This window comes from Lampetra planeri, chromosome 6, assembly GCF_965212315.1.
Source record: "Lampetra planeri chromosome 6, kcLamPlan1.2.h2, whole genome shotgun sequence".
NCBI classification, from domain to species: Eukaryota; Metazoa; Chordata; class Hyperoartia; order Petromyzontiformes; family Petromyzontidae; genus Lampetra; species Lampetra planeri.
Genome location: NC_136112.1, coordinates 3,692,620 through 3,718,319, shown reverse-complemented (window position 1 = coordinate 3,718,319; position 25,700 = coordinate 3,692,620). Strand labels below are relative to the sequence as shown.

At 50.9% G+C, this 25,700-nt stretch overlaps 1 protein-coding gene across 1 annotated transcript in view; it reads right to left on the bottom strand.

The window, feature by feature from the left end:
• Window positions 1-75: 75 nt before the first annotated feature.
• Window positions 76-25,700, bottom strand: part of LOC144719418 (protein-tyrosine sulfotransferase 1-like) — a 44,815-nt gene continuing 19,190 nt past the window's right edge. The window contains exons 2-7 of the mRNA XM_078595316.1: window positions 16,912-17,142; window positions 14,414-14,549; window positions 13,345-13,539; window positions 12,626-12,993; window positions 10,170-10,368; window positions 76-4,013 (exon numbers count right to left, since the gene is read on the bottom strand). Of these exons, the coding sequence (XP_078451442.1) occupies window positions 3,981-4,013; window positions 10,170-10,368; window positions 12,626-12,993; window positions 13,345-13,539; window positions 14,414-14,549; window positions 16,912-17,126 (1,146 nt within the window). The 5' untranslated portion in view covers window positions 17,127-17,142 and the 3' untranslated portion in view covers window positions 76-3,980. The remainder of the gene's footprint in view (window positions 4,014-10,169; window positions 10,369-12,625; window positions 12,994-13,344; window positions 13,540-14,413; window positions 14,550-16,911; window positions 17,143-25,700) is intronic.

Here is a 25,700-nt window from a genome sequence, read left to right as displayed (position 1 = left end):
TAGCCTGGTTCTTAACCTGAGTGAGGGTGGGGTGGGTGAGTTGGTGAGTGTGTAATGAGCGACTTCTGCAACGCGTCGTGTACAGGGTACTTTTATTTCTCACACTGGGCACAACACAGGCCAACCTTAGCAGTCTTACTCCGAGTACAACCTTAGATATTAACGTCTCAACTGGCTACACACACAGCCGATCACTCGGCGTGGTCCCACCGCCCTCGCTCGGCTAAGCCGCTGGCTGGCGGCGTGACGATGATGGCGATGGGAATCCCGCAGGAGATCTTCCACGTGGCCGAACGACGGAGAGAGATGTCGGTGAGCAGCGACGCAGCCAAGACCCAAGAATCCACACGCGAACCCCGGGTCTGCTCCCCCTTATATCCCCCCAGGCTTGGCTAGGCCCCGCCTCCGGCCACGCCCTCTCGTGGAACCTTCGAGAAGGATCCCGGAGAATCTTGGCCAACCGCTCTCCTGTTCCCTTTGCCCCAGATACCGCTCCCTCTCTGATTGGATGTTCCCTTAACCGTGCCCGTACCCGTGCTTCCCTTTCCCAGCCAGCAGGTGTCATCATGTCATTACAAGTGAGTGGGTGAGTGACTGAGCGATGTTTTGCAGTTTCATTGTCAATAAATACTCGTGGGTGGATGAGTGGAGTGAGTGGAGTGAGTAGGTGGATGAGTGAGTGGGTGGATGGGTGAGTGACTGGTTGGATGGGTGAGTGAGGTGAGTGCGTGAGTGGGTGGGTGACCCAAGTAAAATTGGATTTCATTCAATGAAATCCCATCACTCTTTGTAAACACGTGTACGAATAAGCGCTCAAATTATCACATTAACTTATTTGACCGGGTAAGAGGCATCTGAAAGAGGTTCGTGTGTGTGTGTCGCGGGAAACCGCCGTAATTTACAAATCTGACATTTTGGGGTTGCGGATTACAGCGTACCAGGCTTTCGCGACCAATATTATTCATGATAAAGGTTTTGTGTGTGTGTGAGGAAGCGGGGTGTAATCACCAGCGAAACGTCACAGTACTCAAATTGTAAATGTTGTGGGTTTACCTTTTAACACATCGGTGTGCTGAAGCAGCAAATGATTGCCACGTTTTGTTTGCTTGACAAACCGTACTATTTGGCTGTGTCGGGTGGTGGTGGTGAGTTAACGACACTTTTATATTAAGGCTTATTTAATGTCCACCTCGCACTATAGGTGGTGTGTGGTAGATAACAATAAAAATAAGAATAAAATAGGTCGGTGAATTTGGAGACTTTTTCAGGAGGGTCGCAAGTTTTGCGATTTTTGGTCAGGTAATGTTTTTAAGTGTTTGTGCATACGCGTGGAAACCCAAGTGCCTGGAGAAATCCACGGCATATTGGGAAGAAAACAACCACTCAAACTTCGTCCACGTAAACAAGAAAAAAATTTGGTCAGGTAATGTTTTTAAGTGTGCGCACGCGTGGAAACCCAAGTGCCTGGAGAAATCCACGGCATATTGGGAAGAAAACAACCACTCAAACTTCGTCCACGTAAAAAAAATTAAATACTACTTGCTGTACTGCCTTGTGAATGCCACCTTGCAGGGTGGGCCTCTTTCACCCACACGACCTTACGGCGATTTCCCGACCCGCAAACAAAACATGTAAAAAGCACCATCGTGAATTATGCTAAAGTCGTCAGCAGTTCCTGAAGAAGTGCATCGTCGTTTTCTAGCCTGAATAAATTTTTTTGTCACGATGGGATTTTCTCATCATCTGTCACCCACGTGATCTTACGGTGATTCAACGACCCGCAAGAGAAAAAAACGTGCAAAAACATGTTAAAAAGCAACTGTGTGCATTATGCTAAAACCATCAGCAGTTCCTTAAGAAGTGCATCGTGGTTTCCCGGCTCTGCACTGATGTCCTGTTATGATGGGATTTTTCTCATCATTTACACATTTTGATTAACTGACCACATGAAAACAAAGCTCTTCACTTAAGATTCGCAGCTCCTCTGCGTGGGCATCTTTAGCTGCCAATGGAGCATCACCGGTGTCTCGCCGTGATTTTAGTCATAAAAAATAAAATTATCACCAAGCGCTAAACTTGTGTCGTAGAGCCCAAGAACTCGGAGCAATAAGTGCGTGGGCCGTGTTTCCTTTTAGTTGCGTGTTCATTTGGGTGAAGGGCATTGACTCCCATTCCGAAATCTTTGCCGACAGGGTCTTACAATTCTGTTCATCGAACCAACGCTGGATGAAGGCCTCCATCAGCCTCTCACTGTCCTGCCATATAACTGTCAGTCGAGCATTGTGCCTGGGCACGAGCTGATTTCATCATGTTCGTCCGTTTTTGGCACATTTCATTTTTAAATGGCATTGAGAACGCTCGACCACAATCGTTTTGGTTTAACCGGGTGAGAAACTCAAGAGACCACGATGAGTCTCATTTTCAAGAGTGACCTGGGGCATTAGTCTGTCAGTAGGGGGCGATGGTTGAGTAATTTACGAATATTTTTTTTTCCAATTTGGCAAATTTGGAACCTGACACCGGCGGCACAACAATGGTCGACTCTTGCGAATGACATCAGGGGGGATCTTGAGCATCCACCGAGCGAAGCCGACGGCGCGTAGCATTGGTGGGGTCCTTACACACGCAGTATTCACCAGGGCGGCCGCTGGAATTCGAACCGCGAGCCCCCGCAACAAGTGGCGAAATGCAATACCGCTGGGCTATGTCACCGCTGTCACCGCCCATATCGGTGACTGTCAACAGTTGGGATTTGGCATCTATACCCAAGGGATAGGGTTAGAGCTACAACGCTACGCTTGGAGCTAAAGCTGGGCTTTACGGTCAGAGGTATAAAAGGGTTTAAATGTAAATGAAGGCAGGCATTTTGGTCGGGGCAAGGCAATCTACTTGCTCGGTTGAACTCACCAGGACAGGTGCGCTCTTTTCAGGTAAAATAAAGGCGACTCCCTCCGAGTGCCATTAGGGTGTTGGCCGACAGAAAGCAGCGATTCACAACCACATCCAACTCTCCTCCAAGCACGTCTCGCTACATATATTTGCACAAATCACAGCGGACGTCGCTGACCCTGTGTCCAACACCACACAGGTGGAATCAGGAGCTGGTCGGGGTTGGGGGTCGGGGTGAGAGTCGGGGAGGTCGTTTGGGTGGGAGTCGGGGTGTATGTGTGTGTGTGTATGTTGACTTTTTTTCGCACCGTACGTAGCCAACCGTTCTAATTGTAGGTGGGATTCGGGGTGGTCGTGGGGTTGGGGGTCAAGGAGAGACCGAGACCCTGGGCAACGAGAGCGTATGACGTGCCGTCGTGAGATGACGTCACACGCGCACTGACACGTGGCGTGTGACGTCGTCGCTTTGGCCGAAAAGGTTCACGTCTATTTATAGACGATTCTATCGTCGCGAGGTGGGGGGCCCTGTCGCACATTGGTCCCACGGGTCAGCAGCGCCCGCTGGGCACGGACAGTGAGTCCGGCCCCTGGGGTGGGAAGGAGGAATGGAGGCTTCAAGGCAACACCGCTCCAACAGTCACAAATGACGCGCGGGCGACTTGCCACGTGCATAAGAGAAACTAAACAAAATAAAAAAAGACAAATCCCGTACAATTTCACGGTGTTCTGGATATACTCTCTCACTCGCTGTCTCTCTCTCTCTCTCTCAGCAGACCGTTGCATTATTAATAACGAATGCGAGTTGGTTTGGTACCGTCTCTGGTGTTACACGTGGGTTGCTGTCAACACATTTATCCACGGCGGGTGAGTGATCGTGTTGGCAGCGGGCAGCAGCGGCGGCGACAGCGAGCGTCCGTAGAGATTGGTCGAGGCTGCTGGAGGTCGTAGCGCGGGGCAAGGCGTGGGCATCTGCCCGACCGAGGGCATTCGGAGAGGTTGGGACGGGGGGGTGGGGGGAGCGGGCAGTAGCTCCTTCCCTTCTCAGTCCCTCCTTGGGCACCGGGACAAGACCACGTGGTCCGTGTCCTTCTTCAGGGCACGGCCGTTGCATTTCTCTGTTTGATCTGCAGGCGCCAAACGTACGGGAGAGAGACACCTCGGTTAACAACAGACACACTACGCATGCAATACCCCGCTAGCAACCGACACTACGGTGTGGTCAAACGATGATCACAATAACATTGTGCTACTAAAGACATTTACTTACCCTGGGCATCTTCACTGGGTCTCAAAGTTAGGCTTCAGGAGGGTCCTGCTATACATTGGGATGTTTGGACAATTTCAATAATGAATGCGTCGTACATGTGTCTGTGCGTGTGTGCGGGGAGCGGTAGCGTAGTGGTTAGCGCACTGAGTTTTGAGTGCCGCTCACAGACGATATCTGAAGCGCACCTTGGCCTCCACTAGGGCAACTCAGCCTGAAATGGGGAGACAGAGGCAGCCAGACATGGTGCTGACCACGCGACCATCTCATGTGCTGCGCTGGCCTTCATTGGCGTTCACTAACAGCACTCGGCTCAACAGCCTGTTTGAGGCTAAACGTGAGATATTTGTCTTTGTTTGCTGGTTTTAGACTCTGTGTACGTTCAGTGCACTTCCCCGAGCTTACAAAACATCACATGCGAACCGTCTCTCGTCCAATTATGAAGGTATAGTGCGGTAATTTAGTTCTGTAATTGTGGCGAGCAATTGTGGGCCCAGACTTGGGTGCCTTCCTTCACCAACCTGCACTGACCCGGTATCTTGAAGTATACGGTCGAATAACCCCTAAAGAGGCACACGGCATGGGAATGCCTTCATCCAGCAGTGGTTTGGCAAAACGGACCTCACACGCACATCGTGAGAGTCTTAAACATACTGCGGATGACGGGTGGAGCCAAATGTTGTTGATGCCAACACCAATGGCTGCAGTTTGGTCGAGGGATGATGTCAGTCAGATCGAGTGGAGATGGTGACAGTTTCACTCAAGTGCAATGAGTCCTCATCATTCGAAGACCTCTGAAGGCATCGCCAAATTGAATGGAACACACGGCAGGAGCATTTGTTCATGACGATAGAGGGGGGCGGTCATTCGGAGTTTCCCGCAAACCGTTCACATTCGCCGAGGTTTCCATCGCGGCTTTGCGCATCCACGACAATTTTTTCACTTCTTCAGAAATGCTTTTTGTCATTTGATTGTTGTCCTTCCCCCGCGCACCTCCGATTAGCAACGGTCGGCTACGTACGGTGCGAAAGAAGCTCAGCATACGTACACATACAAATGTATTTTTGTCGCGCAATTTTAATCAGTGTGCGTACCAGAGCTCACGAAAGTTGCCCCCCCCCACGTGATGCCGCTCTCCCTCTGGGTCTGCCTTTGTCTGCCACGGGGTTCAGTTTGCGTGTCCACTCTCCCCGCCCCCCCCCCCCCCGTGGTCGCGTGGATTTTTCTCTGGGTCCTCCTCCGATTTTTCCCCTCCACATTTAGAATCGACATCACGCGTTTAGAGCATGTGGCTACTGCTATACATGTTTCCCCATTACGATGATAACCCGCTTCATTGGGCTATCGTGTGTGGCCAGGTCACTTCTGAGAAAGAGCTACTGTATAGCTCAGTGGGACCTGGTCAAATAAAAATAAAATAGCAGACAGGCGAGTGCTTATCCTTTACAGTTTTTTTAGGAATTGTGTATGTAATGTGTTGATCATGGTCCCCCAAAAGTAAGCGGCATCATTCAAGGTGAGTTTAAATAATACCCTATAATATTCACGTATTTATTCATTCATATTTTCACTTTTAAATATGTTGATGTTCGTCACTATTAAAGCGAAGTTAAAGAACACAATAATACTTACACGATATAGGTAATCATTAATATATACGTACAGTGTATATTGTTTTAACGTAATAGATGTTCATGTCCACTCACCCTATTTTATCCCAAGATTTAAGTATTCATGTTCGCTGATTTAATATTCGCGGATTTAATATTCGCGCCGTGCTGTTTTCAAATTTTCATCCGACACCAGGTGGCAGCAGATGGCATCGATCGGCCAAAGAAGTCCTCGTGGTTCATATTGTTTCCATTGCACTCCTCGGGAGTATGAGCATCATTCTTTCTGTCAGCCACTTCACACATCAGCATGCTCCGTGTTGCGTTCAAAGCATTTGGCCACCGAATGCCGAGTGAAATATCACAGGCGAACACTTTAAAGGAGAAATTATTTGTTTTATTTGCACCCTTGACTTGGCAAAGAAGCGACCCACTTGCACGTTTTCACATTTTACTTATTTACACGAAAATGTATCAACATATGGGCCGTACAGTATATGTTTTTATTAAATCAAATCGCAGTTCATTGTTAATCCATTTCTGGATTGAGATCTCTCCACGCCATGCTGGTCGCGGGGGTTTCTTTGACCATACCTCACCATGCTGGTCAAGGTGGGTTGGGGGGGGCTCAGATAACTACCGCCTCCCCCATGGGTTTAAATTCTAATTGTGGGTTCAAATTTCGGCCAGTCTCGCCTCGCTCCAACCAACACCGTGACCATCCTCACGCCTCCGGGTTCCGTAATAAAAAAAAGAACACCACTTTGGTGGGATGGGAACAAAATTGCCCAGCCTATCCCCTCGCCCATAACAACAGTGGAATTTTCACCGCTGGCACAGAGGACCACCAACGGAGATGAACCCTGCAGCATTCCTGGGCCTCTGTGTGCGAGCGAGCGAGCGAGTGACTGAGCACATTGGGCCACACTTGGAAAACACGCGCACCGGCGGACGGGGAACTGCGGCGGAAATTGGCGCGTGGTGAGTCGGAGGAGGGGGGGCTGAGCGAGCGGTCAGCTTCTTGAAAATGTCTCCCCCTCCCCAAATCCCAAGAGTCAAACTCGCCCGCTCCATGAAACCGCAGCCACGGAAACGCAAAGACGGGGGGGGGGGACGGAGGGGGCTTAAGTGATGGTTCAATTACAACGTTGCGCCAAAATAACTGCCGTATTAGGATTTGTTAAGAAAAATTTAGCTTTTTTAAAAAAAAATCCGATCCCTTTTCCCAGTACCGCCCACTAAACCGTAAAAACTTTGATTCTCTTGAAAGAGACGCAGGCCGGCCAAAGCCCCGTGGAGTGCGGGGACGATGTTTTTACAGCGTTGGATGGGGCCGAATGCATTTATTTAGATTTATTCAATAAATCCTGGCGTGGACGGAAATAAACTAAACGATGATTTGTAAAATAAAATAAAACCGTTTTAAAAATAGCCAGTAATTTGGGCTGTCTGCCAGATCCAGTGTAAGCGAGAGATTTTTTTTTATTGGGAAAATGCTGCAGAAAGAGGTTTAGTTTCCCCCCCCCCCTTTGCCCCTTCTCTGGAAAGAAAGCATCTGGTAGCAATAAGGTGCAGCAGGGTTTGTGTCGGTGAGCTGAGCCGCTCGAAGCAAAGTGCCCCAAGTAGCGATCTTAACATCGCAAGCACACCCACACACAAGCACACCTATACCACACACACACACCACAAAAGACTGAACCATAGCCTTCAACAGACGTTTGCGAGCACCTATTGACAGATTGCATTGCTCGGGAGAGGGGTGATGTGGCTCAGCACTGTGCCCGGAATGCATACCACAGGTATTTTACACGCATGTACAACCACACACACAGTTAAATATATATGAACATATATGTACAAAAACAAATGAAAGATAACCCCCCCCCCCATACAGCCTTGGGGCAAGCGCTGTTAGCGAACTGGCATCGTACAACGAACGAGGGGGGGGGGGTGGTCAGCCCCATGTCCGGTGGTGACCTTTGTTTCCACAGTGCTGATGTTTACACACCACACCAGGCACTTATTTTAGGCCGAGTTGATCTAGGGAAGGCCCAGGATCACTTGGTCACGGGCGGGAATCGAAGTCAGGTTTCTGGGTTCGTGGCGCGCTGCACTAACTCCTGCGCCACCGTTCCCCATTCCCCGCGTTTAACTATAAACTATTTTTTATTCTACTGTACACACATAACGAGACACAGGAATGTACATACCCCGGTATGTACACACGCACAAAAGACAAAGATCCCCCGTATCGCATTAACAGACTATTGGGGCAAGTGCTGCCATTTGAGGCCGAGTCGACCTAGAGGAAGCCCAGGACCGGTTCAGATAATCGTCACTGGCGTTGGCCCGTGAGCGGGAATCGAACTCGGCTCGGAGGGATCGTAGCGCAGCATAGCGCTAACCGCTACACTACCGTACACGTACACTCACACACACACGCGCACACGTGGCGCAATGCAACACACGGGCTGACACCTTGATTACTTTCTGTAACCAGCAGCACAAGCCTGCAGCTCTCTTTGCTCATGGCTGTCAGGACAAAGTGGCTCCCACCAAAGCGCCCATTCCACTCTCTTCCCTCCCTCCCTCCCCAGGGCTCGTGCCCGTCTCTCCACATCTCCTCTCATCTTCACTCAATCCCCCCTCCCCCATCACCATCGCCACATCTCTCCTCCACCAAAGGTTATCTTCTTAACCGTCGTGCACAACACCATTCAGCGGCGATCTGTTTCTGAGAATCTATCTTCTCTGGGCCACGCATAGGTTGACTCGTCCAAAAAGAAGTCACTGTAGGCCAATCCGTTTCAAAGACGATGTGTGCATTTGCAAAGCATGTTTGTTTGCATGTCTTACCACAAGTATGTGTGGTTAATGCAAACTTGGTGTCTTGCAATAGGTGTCACACATCACTATCGCTGGCCACGTAGAGACATTGGCACAGAACTGCGGTGCAAAGCTTTTGCAACATTGCGCGCGAAGGTTATTTCTTCTCCGATCTGTGAATAAGAACTGAAGATGTATAGGCGTGACTCGGTGGTCCGGGGATCGGAGCACTGAGCCCGCACCGCCGTCATCCTGGCTTTGAATCCAGGTTTCCACTGCTCCGAGATTGAACCGGATTCTCAAGAGTGGTGAGTTGGTAGTGTCAGCCTGAACACCAATGACTACACGCACAAAAAATATAAAAATCCATTTGACATTACAAGTGCTTTTGCACTTCATTTGGCTACATTCCAACTCTGATCATTTAGAAGTGGAAATGATCGGTTTGACTGTCTAACGATGAGTATTTGGTTGTGAGCAGGACATTAAAAAAAAAATTGCACCCATCCCCAGTACAAGCAAAAAAGAGGTCACTTGAAAATATCTCAGAAGGAGTTCTGTGAAATCTACTTTCACGAACCATTCTGTAACACGTGGTGCCGATGCACTGCTTTGCGACAGTTGCGAATCGCTACTTTATCTGAGTGCACATCGCCGAGAGCGCAATTAGTTTTAAACGGTGGGGAAAAAAAATGACATTAGAAAAGGACTGGAAATATTTGCGTGGTGTGGGGGGTGGTGGGGGCAGTGGGGAATTGCACGACAGGGACAAGGTAACTCCACAAGTAAGTCACTCTCGGCGAGGGCTGTCACGCTGAAAATAAAAATTGTAAATAATCCTCGCGGCAGAGGCAACAAAAACCACGCACGGGACGGAGACAACATGTGGATTTAAAGTCCACAGCTTACGGCAAAGGTACCGCCAAATGTCAGAGGGGGCATTTCGTGAATTATACATCACGCGAAATGTAGGCGTTTAGAAAATTTACGACGCAGACGACCAGAGGAACTTATATTCCACGGCGCTTTGCCAATCTGCTGCTGAATGCAGGTTTCCCTGTGCTTGCTGTGTCGGTTATAGGGGGGGGGAGGTTGACCATACTTCACCATGCTGGTCGGCACGGGTTGGTGAAGTCGGGGGAAGGGGGGGGGATCACGGGAACGGTTCAGATATCACTCGGAATTGAACTCCCGAGTGACATCTGGAGCTACCTATGAATGGAGGGGACTCACACATGGGTACGATATTAAGCGGGATGGGCCCTGCTGTTCAATAGGTGGGGGCACGGTAATACTCCCAATCATCATCACAATCAGCCATGGTCAATCCACTGCCGGATGAAAGCCTCCCGAAGCCATCGCCATCTATATCCCGAGAGATTCCCGCCACGTGGTTATGCTGCGTCTGCCCGCCCACGCGCTTTCGGCTTGTACCGTGGCGTCAAAGCAACGGCCATGGCACACAGCCCGAAGCGCACGTCGCATGGCCGCGCGCCCCAAGGGCACTCTTAGCAGCGGCGGGCGGGCGGGCAGGCAAGCTAGTGGGCGGGCGGGCGAGTTGAGCGGGAATTCCTCCCCACCTTGCGCGTGTTGTCCACCACCCTGCTCTCCGGCGTGCCGTAGCGGGGCGGGTTGGCCCGGGGGTCGTAGCCGAGGCGATCGAGCATGGGGGCGACCTCGGCCATGTCGCGCACGACGTCATGCGGGATTTGTCCCACCCACCGCGCCAGCGCCTCCAGGTTCACCGGCTTCACCACTTGGTCGGTGGAGCGCTCCACCCTGCCGCGAGACACACGGGGGAGACGGCAAGCACAAACACCGGCTCTGTAAGCACAAACACCGGCTCTGTAAGCACAAACACCGGCTCTGTAAGCACAAACACCGGCTCTGTAAGCACAAACACCGGCTCTGTAAGCACAAACACCGGCTCTGTAAGCACAAACACCGGCTCTGTAAGCACAAACACCGGCTCTGTAAGCACAAACACCGGCTCTGTAAGCACAAACACCGGCTCTGTAAGGCGTTCTGCTGAAACACTCCGCCAATTCTGCCGGATCCTTCCGTTGGTTTCCAATTCAACGCCGGATCAACCGAGAGGTCCACTCGGGACTGAAGCTGGACATAGAAACTTCCGAGACTGGGGGGGCAGAGGGGGGGGGGTAGTGGTATGCAGTCCTGAAATTTCAAACCTCATTTTATGTTCTAGAAAGGTTTCGCTGGCTGGCTGGCTGGCCGATAGGACGGATGGTCACATCCAAAGGACGTGCCGGCGGCTAATTTTAAACAAACTAAATACAAATGCAATGTTTTTTCGCTGGCAAATATCAATGAAATAGAAAATTTCGGGCCGACAAAGGGGGTATGGGCAATCTCCCCCATCGCCCCCCCCCTCCCGGCCCCCGCCCCTTGGATCCACGACTGCTATGGATTCACCTCAGTCTATCTTTCCCCCCTCATCTCACTCTCCTCCCATCCACGGGCTCTCCTACCTCTCCTCCCTCATCCCGCTCTTCCCTGCGGGGTCGCAACCTGCCTCGGTTGGGCATCTGTGTTCGGGTGACAGGATTGCGTTTGTACCAATATCTGTTGGTGTGGTATTGCTGCACAGGTTTTGTGACAGCGTTTTTTCCGACTGAGAAATACATATAGGTTTGGTCTGGGGAAGAGTTGGCAACCCTGATTCCCGGCCACAGATAAGGTCAGTGGCGAGTGATATTTGAACCAGTAAACTAAACCAAACTATTTAATTGTTTACCAGGTAAGGCCCACTGAGCTGCATAGCTCTTTTTCAGAAGTGACCTGGCCACAAATTATAGCTCTACGAAGTGGCTTATCACGTGGAAATTTGTATCAGCCACAAAGTCTAAACGCGTGCTTCTAAATGTGGAGGGAAAAACCGGAGGACCTGGAGAAAAATCCACGAGACCACGGGAAGAGAGACACATGCAACCTCCAAATATACACCAGGCGTCAGGGTCGTGATTCCTGTATAACAGGCGAGGTAGTTAACATCTCCTAGCCACCCTGGCACCCTACAGTCCTCGGCCTACCCTAGGTCGCCTTAGGCAATTGTCCCCTTAAGCAATTGTCCCCTTACGCAATCCCCCCCAGCATGCACCTCCTCTTGGACACACCGCTGTACACGCGTGTGCAAGTCTTGAAGTCGTGTTCTGAATGCACGCTCACACATGCACGGCAATACATTTGAACCCCTTGTTTTGAGACCTGGGGTGTGCCGCATTAATTCCTGAGGTTCTCAGAGGAAACAAACAAACACACACACACACAAAAACCACAGACACGTACACAACAAAGGCGAAGATTCCCACTGTGAACGAGCAGCTATGACGGCCGGAACGGCACACGAGGGGGTAAGGTGGCCAGGATCATGCCCAGCCACCACCTTTACTGCCCTAGTGCTGAAGTTTTTACACACCGCACAGGGTACTCATTTAAGGCCCAGAACTAGTTCAGTTATCTGTCGCTGGTGTTGGCCGTAAGCAGGAATCAAAGGTGCGCCTCTGAGTTTATAGCGCAGAGCACGAACCACGACACTCGCGCTGATATTTGACAGGCTTATAATTGATCAACTCAGAATTGTGACGCAAATACGGGCCTCTTGAGCTGCTTAGGGCGCTCAACTTTTGCTTGGTTTTATTCTACCTCGCGCCACCACTGTGTACACCGACGTGCCCCCCCAGGCCCCATGGTGAAGGATGGTCAAACAACCCCCCCCCCCCTAACGACAAGGTCACGAAGGGAACAACACAGACCACGTGTCCACGCCTAGTCGAGTCAACCCGGTGCCAGTAAGGCATCCGTTTGAAGTTGTGCATTAATGTGCTTTATCACCACAATGTGCGCATTTTTTATTTCTGCCACGCGGTATCCATGCAGCAGCCTGCTCTCCCCCTGAAAGGCCGTGTGGGTTGACAACCGTTGGGGTGTCAGTAATATGGCGAAATCCCACGGCCGCCACAACTACCACGACGACCGATGCCGCCACCGCCACCGCCGCGCGACGCCGGCCCCTCACTTGGAGAGCGACACGCCGCCCGCCTTGCCGATCATGTCCTCGTGGTGCAGCACGGCCGCCTCCCAGGGCAGGCCGAGGAAGGCCAGCGCCTCTCGCATAGTCGCCTCGGGCCGCAGCGCCAGCGTCTCGTAGCGCACGGCCATGCAGCGGCGCGGCCCCACGGCCAGGCACTGCGCGTGCATGCCCTCGACGGCGCGGCTCCACTTGGAGAGGCAGTCGCGGTAGCTGGAGAGGTCGAAGCCCGACACGGTGACGCGGCGCGAGATCATCGAGTGCACCGAGGCGCGCCCGTCGCGCAGCATCAGCAGGAAGCGGCTCTCGGGGAAGAGCGTCGCCAGGTACGACAGCGACTTGAGCGCGAACGGGTCCTGCGCGGGCGGACGAGGGGCGGCACGGGGGGGGTGGGGGGGGGTAGCGGCACAGTGGCGGTTTAGCGCGCCGCGCCGCGAACCCGGCGGCCCGAGTTCGATTCGTCGCGCTCACGGCCACCGACGCCGGTGACGAGTATCTGAACCTGGTCCTGGGCGCTTCCCCTCGAGCGAGTACCCGGTGCGGTGAGCGATACGTCGCCACCGGGGAGGCAAAAGGCGGCCGGGCGCGGTGCTGGCCACCCACCCCCTTCGTGAGGCGCTCACGGCCGCCAAACACCGGTGACGATTATCCGAACCCGGCCGTGGGGGGGGGGGGGGGGGTCTCCTCCGCCCTACGGCCCGACCCACCTTGTTGCAGAGGCGCTGCGCCGGCTCGCCGTGCTTGGCCACGATCTCGAGCACGAAGGCGCGCACCGCGTCGTCCAGCACGGCGTCCGTCACGCCCGCCTCGGCCAGGCGCACGCGCTCCTTCTCCGACTTCATCCACATCTGGTGCATGCCCAGCACGCGCGGCACCACCCGCGTCTCCTCCCCGCAGCGCACCTTGCCCGGGGTCGGGGGGAGGGGGGGGGGAGCGGAGGGACACGGGAGAGCGGCGGAGGAGAGAGAGGGAGAGAGCGCTGGGCACAAGCGAGGGGCAGGGGGCGCCGTGCCGCCGTGTGTCGGGGCGCGGAGTGGAGCCCCGCCGGCGTGCCACGCTACATGCCCAGCACGCGGGGGACACCACCCCCTGGGGCTCCACCTGCGTCTCTCCTGCCCGCAGCGCCCCTGCCTCGCCGGGTTGCCAGGGAGAGCCACGGGGGAGGTACAAGGTTGGGTGCCGAGTTCGTTGCAGCGCCAGTTGCAATGTGCCGCACGGTGAATTGTGCAGGGTGCTGGGTGACGAGTGCGAAGCGATCCCTGCATGATGCTGGGTGCTGGGTGCATGGTGCTACGTCTCCCGACCGCTCGCGGTACCTACCCAGGCAGGAAGAAGCGTGGGAAGCCGAGTGCCGAGTGCTGTTTGCAGGGCGACGGTGCTGGATACTCGATATAAATGGTGCATGCTGCCTGGTGCAGTGTGCCAAATACATGGTGCTGGGTGCATCTTGCCAGGGCAGGGTTAGAGGTCACAATCGGGTACCCGATACCCGTACCCTACCCGATACCCGTACCCTACCCGATACCCGGCTGCCCGTACCCGGCCGGGTATCGGGTACGGGTACCCGTCCCCTACCCGGCCGGGTACGGGTACCCGTTTGCGACCCTGGTGCGGCCGGGTACGGGTTCGGGTAAGGAATCAAAACTCGTTTGCGACCTCTGGGCAGGGTGCATCGTGCCAGGGGCACCGTGCTGGGTGCACACGATGCTGAGTGTACCGTGCGTCGCCGTGTGGGTAAGCGCGCCATCATCGCCGCCACCACCACCGCCGCCTCACCTGTGAGTGTGCGTCCAGCATGACCCGCATGAGCGTGGTGCCACTGCGTGGGAAGCCCCCGATGAAGATGATGGGGATGGACTCGTTGTAGCGGAACTCCCTCCTCACCGGGTCGAACACCACGAGGCCCTGCCGCCTGCACCCACAAGGAACGGGGCCGCAACGTCGGTCGCACCCCCACCGCGTCGCGAATCTCGGCGCATGCCGAGCGGGGATCATTCGCTCAGGAGAACTTCACCGTCTGTTGGGGCTATTTCACGTACGGTGCGAAGGAAGTTCGACACGCGTTTACATGCTGTGGATACAATGTGGGGCACCTTTTTTTGCCTGTATCAAATTATCAACAATAAGAATAGGTTTAACCCTTTCTGGCAATAAAACAGGAGGTGTTAAGATGTTCAAACACCAAATGGAAACCTTTTGCAAGGAATCACGTCTGCATTAACGATACACGGTACTTGCGGCGAACGTGCAAACAAACATGGTCTGATGATATTTGCATTGTCTTTGAAACTGATTGGTCTAGCCAGAGACGGCCTTCTATAGGGCCTCGTCTCACCAGTGTCAGAACAGAGAACAATGCCGTGCCGCCATCGACTGGCCAGCTTGCCAACCGAGAACACCGACTATCAGAGGTGTGGACTCGAGTCATGTGACTTGGACTCGAGTCAGACTCGAGTCATGAATTTGATGACTTGCGACTCGACTTGGACTTGCATAACAATGACTTTGTCCCACCTATGAGATGTGGACTCGAGTCATGTGACTTGGACTCGAGTCAGACTCGAGTCATGAATTTGATGACTTGCGACTCGACTTGGACTTGCATAACAATGACTTTGTCCCACCTATGAGATGTGGACTCGAGTCATGTGACTTGGACTCGAGTCAGACTCGAGTCATGAATTTGATGACTTGCGACTCGACTTGGACTTGCATAACAATGACTTTGTCCCACCTCTGCCGACTATTCCCAGGGAGTCTCCTATCCAAGTTCCAACTCACCACCATCACCACCGCCTCCACCGCCAACGTGATCTTCACCGAAATAACCACCAGCGCAGACATCATTGGAATTACTCACAACCATCATTATCAGTCAGCACCACCGCTGCCACCCTTACAACCACCACCATGGTGACCAAAACCATCACCACGACCACCAGCGCTCCCATGCTCACCAGCACCACCCTCACGACTACAACCACAATGACCACAACAGGACCACCATGACCACCCACCATCGTGACTATCACGAAAATGACCACCACTATGGCCACCAGCGCTGTGACCACCATCAATCCAACTACTCACGGACAGCATCATCAGAATCACTATCAATGTCACCACCACCTTTACCGTCAAAAACAAAGATCCCCCGTATAGCCTTTAACGTGCTCTGGGGGCAAGTGCAGTTAAGGAGCACCAATCAAGGCTGACACCACACACGAGGAGGTGGGTGGCCAAAACCATACCCGGCCGCCTTTGTCTCCCCAGTGCTGATGCTTACACTGCACCGGGTTCACATTTAAGGTTGAGTCGACTTAGGGGAGGCCCAGCAACGGTTCAGACATTCATCACTGATATTGACCATTTGCTGGAATTGAACTCGGGTCGCCGGATTTGTAGTGCAGTGCGCAAACCACGACACAAACACTCTCACCCTCGCTCTCACCACCACCCTCACCAGCACCACCACCCTCACCAGCACCACCAGCACCCTCACCAGCACCACCACCCTCACCAACACCACCACCCTCGCTCTCACCACCACCCTCACCGTCATACTCTAAACTATTTTAAACTATTTTTTTTTTACCAGGTAAGGCCCGCTGAGCTATTAACTCATTTTGTCAGAAGCGACCTGGCCACAAACGATAGCCCAACGAAGTGGGTCATCGCGTGGAAATTTAAAAGCATGTTGACTCTAAATGTAGTGGGAAAAACCGGACGACCAGGAGAAAAATCCACACCACCACGGGGAGAAACGGAAAGAAACACGCAACCTCCAAATATACAGCAGGCGTCAGTGTCGGGATAGAACCCACGAACTCCTGTATACCAAGCGAGGTAGTTAACATCTCCAAGCCACCGTGACGATGATGGTGAAAGAGACACGCAAACTCCAAATATAAAGCAGGCGTCAGGGTCGGGATAGAACCCACGACCTCCTGCATACCAGGCGAGGTAGTTAACATCTCCAAGCCATCGTGACGATGATGGTGAAAGAAACACGCGGACTCCAAATATAAAGCAGGCGTCAGGGTCGGGATAAAACCCACGAACTCCTGCATACCAGGCAAGGTAGTTAACATCTCAAAGCCACCGTGATGATGATGGTGAAAGAGACACGCAAATTACAAATATACAGCAGGCGTCAGGGTCGGGATAGAACCCACAACCTCCTGTACACCAGGCGAGGTTGTCAACATCTCGCCACCACGGCGCCCCTCACCAACGCCGCCCCCCCCCATCACCGCCACCACGTACGTACGTACCTGTGCACCCCCATTGCATCCCTGCTCCTCGTGTTCTCCTTGCCCGCTGGCTCGTCCCAGCCGAGCCAGCGGGGGTCCTCTGGCCCCCGGGCCTCGCCGGGGCCCCCCCGGGCCTGGCACTCGAGGGCCTGCTGGCCCAGGTAGAGCACAAGCAGCGCCGAGGCGGCCGCAAGGCCACACGCCACGAGCAGCTTGTGGCGCGACGAGCCCCGCATGGCGCAGCCGGCACACCTGCGGGATGGGGGGGGGGGTGCACAGGTGTGTCAAGGTGACAGTTGTGTCAGTGTCACCTGCGGGATGAAGAGGTGCACAGGTGTGTCATGGTGACAGTTGTGTCAGTGTCACCTGCGTGGTGTCAGTGTGTGGAACTGTGTGTTGGTGTGACCTGCGTTGCAGTGTCACCCGTGCATCGGTGAGAGTCACCTGTGTGTCAGCGAGTCTCACCTGTGTCACAGCGTCAGTGGTTCGCAAATGCACGCGTCTGTGTAGTTAAATTGCACGCATACGGTCGGGCACGCACACACGCGGAGTCAACATTTACTCTGTAATCGTAATTGTCCATTTAACCAGAAATAAGCGTGGTGAAATTCAATACGATCCAAAACGCGAGATGAATTTGACCAATGCTTGCAGCTGCATCTCCGCCGAACCTTATCATCTCCATCGCTTCCACCTCCTCCACCAACGTTAATGTTCGGCCTCTGCCAGGTCTGCGACTCAAACTCCCTTTTTTATTTTTGATGTTCGCCTTTTGGCGTTCTCTGGTTTAACACCGGTGAGACTAGGCCATGGTATAGGCCAATCGGTTTAAAATACAATGCGTATATTATCCGAGCACATTTGCTTTTGCATGTTTTGGCCACAAGTACGTATGGTAAATGCAGGCTTGATGCCTTGCAGAAGGTGCCTATTTGGTGTTTGAACATCTTGACACCTCCTGTTTTATTGCCAAAAAGGCTGAAGCCTATTCTCATAATTTCATCACAGTGATACTGGCAAAAAGGTCACATTTGATTTTGTCCGTGCTTTCTTTATTTCACCGTATGACCCCGACCCCACCCCCCCCACCACCCACTTCCTTCACTGCTACCCAGGTGACACTCACCGACGCAGGTGGCAATGACACAGGAGTAGATCAACATTGACTCGCGCCAGGTGAGACCACTGCGACACGCAGGCGACATGTCTGCGAACGGCAACGCCGCGGACGGACGCATCACGACGATGGCAGAGCCTCTTGTTGGTTCTTTCGGTAAAGTCACGTAGAATGGAAATAATAAAATAATACAAATAAAACATAATAAAATAATTCTCACGACGTTTCGGCCACAACGCAAGCAGCCGTCCTCAGGTCTGTCGAGAAGACAGAGTCTGAATGATGGCAGAGCCGCCAATATCCCATCGCCCCCGTCACGCGTTGGCTAACACGGCTGCGGGGAAGCTGCGACGGCCGACGTTTGATCAATTTCAGTGAACCCGAGCCTATGTCTGCAGGCAATGCAGCAAATGATGGCTCTGGTTTCCGTCGCACGGTTGTCACCGCACGCACTGCAATCCACAATCATCACCATCATCTCGCAAACTGCTTTGTCAATCATTGTAATGGTCAAGGCGCAGCTCTGATGTTGCTCGCTCATGGCACTGGTGTCCTAGGAGGGGCTCCAGAGAACCCCCCTTTTAGATTGTGCTTTTGGCCTACTATTCCACGGTGGACAGACGTTGAAAGAGACTGTGTACTACATTTCGATTTAAAGCTTTCGTGACTGCAGGGATTCATGTTCTTGGTTCTTTCGGTAAAGTCACGTATTATTTCCCTTCTACGTGACCTTACCGAAAGAACCAAGAATACAGGCTGTGTACTAATTTATGCTACAGTATTATTACAGGGTGCTTTAAAAAAAATGTTAACACTTACATGGGACTATCTTTTTTAATGGACAAAGAACGGATAATACAATGTAATATGATAGCAAAATGTATGTTAGTAACTTCAAAGAGTCTCCATCATTGTCAACACACACACCTGGAATCTTCTCCAGGTGGTCTCCAGAGCCCAGAGCCACATTTCTTGTTTTGTTATTGCAAATTCTCAGAAGTGTTAACATCCTTTTGAAGCATCCTGTATTCGCATAATATACCATCATTAGTATTGCCGCTGTGTAAATTATTCCCGTCAATTTCATCGCGCTATCAATCATTGTGCGAATGATGGTGGTGTGATGGTTGGCAGGCCGATGATGATGACGGTGATGGTGGTCATGATAATCGACAAGGCAGCGTTGACAATGACGCGAATACACGGCGCGATGGACTACTCTGTGAGAGTTCTGAATAGGCACGAAGTCTCGGTACACAACACCGAAGGCACAACTGCTAGTCATTAGGATTATGGGCAATTGCAGGAACCTCAGAAGTAGTTCTGTGAAGTCGACTTCTGGAGGGCATTCTCTAGCACGGGGCAATGTTACACAGCTCGGCGAGAATTCCAAACAGAAGTTTCTCCGTCTCTTTGACAGCATGAGGCCTACCCGGCATAAGTGGAAAAATACCGCAATTGGAAGGGGGGAAAACCCAACAATGACCTTCCAATATACAACCCGACTCAGTATTGATGACCAATATGCGTCGATCACTGTGTGTGTGCGTGCGTCATTCAATCCGCCAGCTCCGAGGGTGTGAGTTGGGGGTCAGACCAAGCCGCAACCTCGTTCGTCAGGAAGGCCATGCGGTCAGAGATCTGCAGGGCGGCGCGAGGGTGAAAGTGTGGGGCGGCGTTGGCTGTGGGCCCAGCGCGTGGCAGATACCGAGAAGAGGGGGGGGCGCGTTGCAGATAACGAGAAGAGTGGGGGGGGGGAAACTGCAAAAAAACGCAAACAAGCTGGGCCAAGCCAGTCCTGCAAGAGAGCCTCCTTTAAATATCAATTGTTCAGCAGCAAAGCTAATTTTTTTTATACTAACCTCCACAGTTTTCTATTGTTCTGTTTTTTTGACAGCACTAGCCTTCAGAAAAAGCTGCTACCCCCCCACCCCCCTATACAAGTATTGCTGCATAACTCGCACTCCGATCACTCATTGTGAAGGCGAAATAAATCCATAGAGAGTCGGTTCTTGGGAGCTGACGGCCATCGCAAGGTTGTGCTGGGATTCCCGATTAATGTGTTTTCTGTTAAAAGGCGCCGTTTTTTTTTATCTAATTGTAAAGGAGAGCCGACACAAGATTGCTGCAGGGGTTTCGTCTTTTAATCATTTTCTCCCATCCACACCTGTCCCCAGCCGTCCCAATCTCGTTCCCGCCAAAGGCTCCTTCTTCCCGCCCGTTCTCCCCTTATATCTCCTCGATCACCCCTCCCACTAACCCTCCTATTGGTGGGAATCCTTCCCCTGACACCCCTACATAATCATCAATTAAAAAGAAACTCACAACCAAGTAAACACTGCGCGTGTGTAACCACTTTAGAATTCACAGTCTATTCGTGATAATTCACAGCCGGTTATTATCAGTAGGCAGGCAGACTGCGCCTTCGAGTGGCATGTTGTCTGCGGGGCTATAGAGCCGGTGGTTTACACACGCTACGCTATGAACCACGACAACCCGAGTTTCAATCCCAGCCACGACTAGCCCCATGAGTAGATTTCAACATCCAAATCAAGTGCTGGGACTCCCCATTCACCAACACGCGCTGACCAAGCATGCTGAAGTACAGGCGGGCAGCCTCCACGACTGACATCTTGTGGCGAGAAACGTCAATCCAGTAATGGGTTGACAAACGGGCTGTCCACTATAATTAGTAGTAGTATTCGTTCTGCAGTGTGGCTTTATGTGATTGTCATGGCTCGCTCTGCCTTCCGATGTCAGGAAGCCACTGGAGCTATGCACTTTCTCAATCTCGATTGAAAACTCATTTCTTTAGAACTGCTTTTGTTGTCCTTTCCCCGCACCTCCGATGAGCACGGTTGGCTACGTACGGTGCGAAAGAAATTCAACAGGCATACACTATAGAAGTTTAAGATGAGGCCTGTGGATGATTCACTCTCATCGTGAGTAGATGAATTCTCACTTTGGGGTCACGAGTCCATTCAAGAACTGGGCAGTTCCACAAAACGAGAACTCCACGGTCAACATTTCACAATCATCCGAACGGCACGCTCCGCCTGGGGTGTCATTTCGAGGGCAATCGTCAACGGTTTAAGGAAATATTTGTTATCTATATCAGTAAATCAGCTCAAGCCTCCCGCAAATCGCCTGACTTCTGTGTGACCACCCCCGCTCTAAATCCCTGCCCTCTCAACGCCACCCGCTGTGACAACAGACACCGTTCCATGCAGCGTGGAGGCCCTAGTGGAGCCTCTTCCTCCCTACCCTCATCTTTCCTGACCCAGAGTTCCTGTTTCTCCATCCCTTTTCCATCCTTTTCCGCTACTTTCACATTATTTCTCTTTCTCTGTTCCCTTTCCTGTTGTTCTTTTATTTTATTTTTCCCCCTACAGTGCATCCTTGACTCTATGCCCCCTTCCTGTGGAGAGCCACGGGTAACAGATTGCCCTTCATAAAATATCTCCAGGGTTTAATGTCCACAAAAATTAATTTACCGTCACCATCCCAGCATCCGTCCGACGACCGTGGTATTTTATTGAGCGTCTCTCCCTCGTCAAGAAAGGTGGACAAGTTATAATATGTGTATATGAATTGCAGTGCTCATTGGTCGACATACGAAAAACCATGAATTATTTTTTATTTTACCAGGTAAGGCCCACTGAGCTATATATCTTGTTTTCAGAAGCAACCTGGCCACAAATGATAGCTCAACAAAGTGGCTTTTCACGTGGAAATGTACAGCAGCCAAATACTCTAAACGCGTGACGTTGATTCTAAAAGTGGAGAGAAGAACCAGAGAACCCGGAGACAAATCCATGCGACCACGGGGAGAACATGCAAACTCCAAAGTATACAGGCGTCAGGGTCGAGATCGAACCTATGACCTACTGTATATCAGGCGAGGTAGTTAACATCTCGTCACCGTGGCACCTGCTACAACGCTCATTTAAGAAAGCTACTGCGTGATGATACGAGCAATCGGTCATATCTTATAAAGTGTCATAAATGTACATTCAAAATCACGGAACTGCCCGGTTCCTTTGTTTATATTTTTTGTTGCACATGGTGGTGCATTGCAGCACCTCGAAATCAAGTTACATACAATCATTATTGACAGGATTTAATGTTACGTAAACGTGCGATGCACAGAAGGAAAATAACAATAAAAACATTGTATAAACGGAAGTGTATCATTTTGTCACGCGCAATTCGACGCTTCTGACGTGGGAGTAAAACAACTAACTTTTTTAAAATCGATAAATTCACAACGTCGTTCCGTGGCCGCAAATCGCGATGCAGCCGTTCTCCGTGAACAGACGAGCAGCGTCACACGTGTTCAAACGTCACCTATTTAAAAAAAGATAACAATCATTTTTGGGCTTCGCATTTCAATATATTTTACGTAGATTGCTTTAAAATATATACACGTGTGTGTGTGTGAAAAATAAGGAACTGCGTGGGCAACACTCTGCGCAAGCACAAGCGAAGCATGTGATCTCTGAAACCATAAACCAATCGCGAACATCTTAATGAAACCCTCAACAGCTTTGGTTATTGCCCCATGGCTTACAAGAAATACAGTGGGTTAACAATTAAGGAAATCTCCCCCATTGCGCTCAAAGCAAGTCAATCTCTCTCTATTCTTAGGTTTTTTCGGTAAAGTCACGTAGGTAAAACATCAAAATTAATGAAAATAAAATAAAATAAAAACAAAAATCACGACGTTTCGGAGGCAACACAAGTCTCCGTCATCAGCTGCATCAAGTGATGCAGCTAATCTGGCTGTGACGGTCCCACCTGATGACGGAGACTTGTGTTGCCTCCGAAACGTCGTGATTTTTGTTTTTATTTTATTTTATTTTCATTAATTTTGATGTTTTACCTACGTGACTTTACCGAAAAAACCTAAGAATATGATTCCTTGCAGTCACGAAAGCTTCAAATCTAGAATCAATCTCTCTCTCTCTCTCTGCCACCCCTCCACCGTCCCAGAATGAATGAGCTAGCGACTCGAATTCCAAGTGGAGAGGATGGCTAACATCAATGGCGAGTGGCATTTGTACGAGCCCAACACTGCCCGGCACTGCCCAGCACCGCCACCCCCAACACCACCACTGCCAAGCAAGCGTGGCGAAGTATGGTCAAAAGAAACCACGTGACTGACACGGCGTTGGGAATGACTTCACCCCGGCGGTTGATGGACACATAATTGAAGTATTTATTTTTACTACTTTAAGGTTTTTTGTGAATGCCAATTCGGAGTCAATATTAATATGTTTATTTACACTGGAGCAAAAAAAGAGGGCCGTTGAAACGTTTAGGCCGCCATTATATTTTCTGTCCTCATGCAGTCCTAAAAAGAACGTGGCGCGTTTTGTTTTTGCCAATTCCAGAGGTTTTTTACGCGTCCTACGCATTAGCGCCACACGTACGGCGATCTTGGTGACTCCGTCGTCAGTTCGAAGCGGTCCCAACAAATAAAAAAAAGTGTGTATCTTTGCTGACCATGCTGACCCACACTGACACGTGGCCATTGATAAGACGATAAACTCAGTCTGTGGCGCATTCAATATTTTGGGGAAGGGGGTTGGGTTTCATTCCAAAAAAAATTATTTGTAAAAAAAAACCCACAAACATTTCCACTGTCGGCGGGCGAGGTGTGAGCAAGCGAACGCGCCACACGCCACGCAACCGCATCCCCACATCGGCGACCGCATCGGCGGGGATTTTTTTATGGTAACAAAAAAAAAGACCGTCTACAAATGAGACGGATGCCTGATCTTAACCGCCAATTAGCCGGGGCGCGCGTGCCCCGTTTGACCCCCCCCCCCCCCTGACTCAAGCGTGCGATAATAGCTACAAAAAACATACTCTTTGGTTCTTCTGGTAAAGTCACGTAGGTGAAAAAATAAAATAAAAGTAAATAAATTAAATCACGACGTTTCGATTGCAACACAAGCAATCATCATCAGGTGCGACAACCACAGCAAGGTGGTTTACGCTCCTGTCCGTGAGCTTTGGGTTGCATGGCCACAGCCGCTCCCCTGCGGCATTTCTTTTAAACATTTCCCACAACGCCAACGGTAGCGTAATAGGGGCAACAGTTTCCGTGTTGGGAAATGAGAAGTTGCTCGCAGTCAAATTTTAAGCCATTATCGCCGGTCAGCGTGGCCTGGTGAGGGACGGCACTCAGGAACCGGTTCACGTATCGCTCGCCATCGATGTTAGCCGTGGCTGGGAATTGAACTCAAGTGGCTGGGATAACGGTGCAGCGGTGTGGTAACCCGCCGCGCTATCGCTCCGTCCCAGCGCAACAACAGCACGGGCTCGAACATACGCAGTAGCTAAACTCCGCTCCGCTTAATATTGGCGTTAGAGTCACACTCCGTTGGGGGCAAATTACTCGGTTTACAGATGATGGGGATCGTGTGAATTTGTAAGTGTTCGGCACGAGACTAAAGACAACTTGGAACTTTTGGCTGGCTCTACTGGTATGAGTGAAATCAATCAACCTCCAGGCCATCATATTTTGGGGGCCGACGATTAAAAGGAATTAACTTTTTATGATTTTGTCTTCGTCATCAGCACAGACTCCACTGTATGTGTGCCTCATTGCAGCTTTCGAGCCCTTCTAGAGCATCAAACAAAGTACGTGGGGTCACTCATGTACGCAAGTTTTATACACTGGGAAAATTCCACAAATTGGGGAACCTCACAGTCATTATTTACAACTTTGTTCATTGTAGTTTTTTTCACATTTATCAGGAAGTAAAATATATATTAAAAAATATAAAATAAATGTATTATCTACGAAAATCCCGGTTCGTCGATATCTTACTAGACGGGCGATACGATTACGGCGAATCCTCTACCCTGCGGTTTCGTAGTAGTGGCACATCGCAGCAATCCCCGGCTGATGATCCGTAGCTCTTGCAAAAGTGGAATACGTATGGAGCAAGTCGCTGGCGTGACAAGGACACGACAGTGAATGCATCGTCACCATCCCGGCGCGGTTCAGAGTTCGCCTCAGTACGTCCTACGGCAGCCGTGGCATTTCATGAGAATTTCTCCCCTCTTCTTGGTTCTTTCGGTAAAGTCACGTAGAAGGGAAATAATAAAATAATAAAAAATAAAACATAATAAAATATTTATGTTTAATTTTTATTATTTTATTAATAAAATAATACAAATAAAACATAATAAAACAATTATGTTTAATTTTTGTAATTTTATTATTTCCCTTCTACGTGACTTTACCGAAAGAACCAAGAAGATGAATCCCTGCAGTCACGAAAACTTTCAATCGAAATTTCTCCCCTATCAGCAAAAGTGGACAAATACGCTTTATCTGCATTGCAGTCCTCATTGGTTGACTTACTGCTACAAATCAAATTGCCATTTCTTGCTCATCCAATACAGCCTTGAGCCAGTTGTGAAGATTCCACATTCCTACGGTGGGGGTGAGTCTATCGATAAGACAACCACACAAAGTAATCCTCTAAACTAAACTATAAACTATTTTTATTTTACCAAGTAAGGCGCACTGAGCGCTACAGCTCCTGGTCAGGAGCGACCAGGCCACAAATGATAGCTCAACGAAGTGGCTTCATCGCGTGGAAATTTAGAGCGGCCAAATAATCTTACGCCCTCCACCCACCCACATGTCCCGACGCGAGTTGCTGGGTCGTCTGAG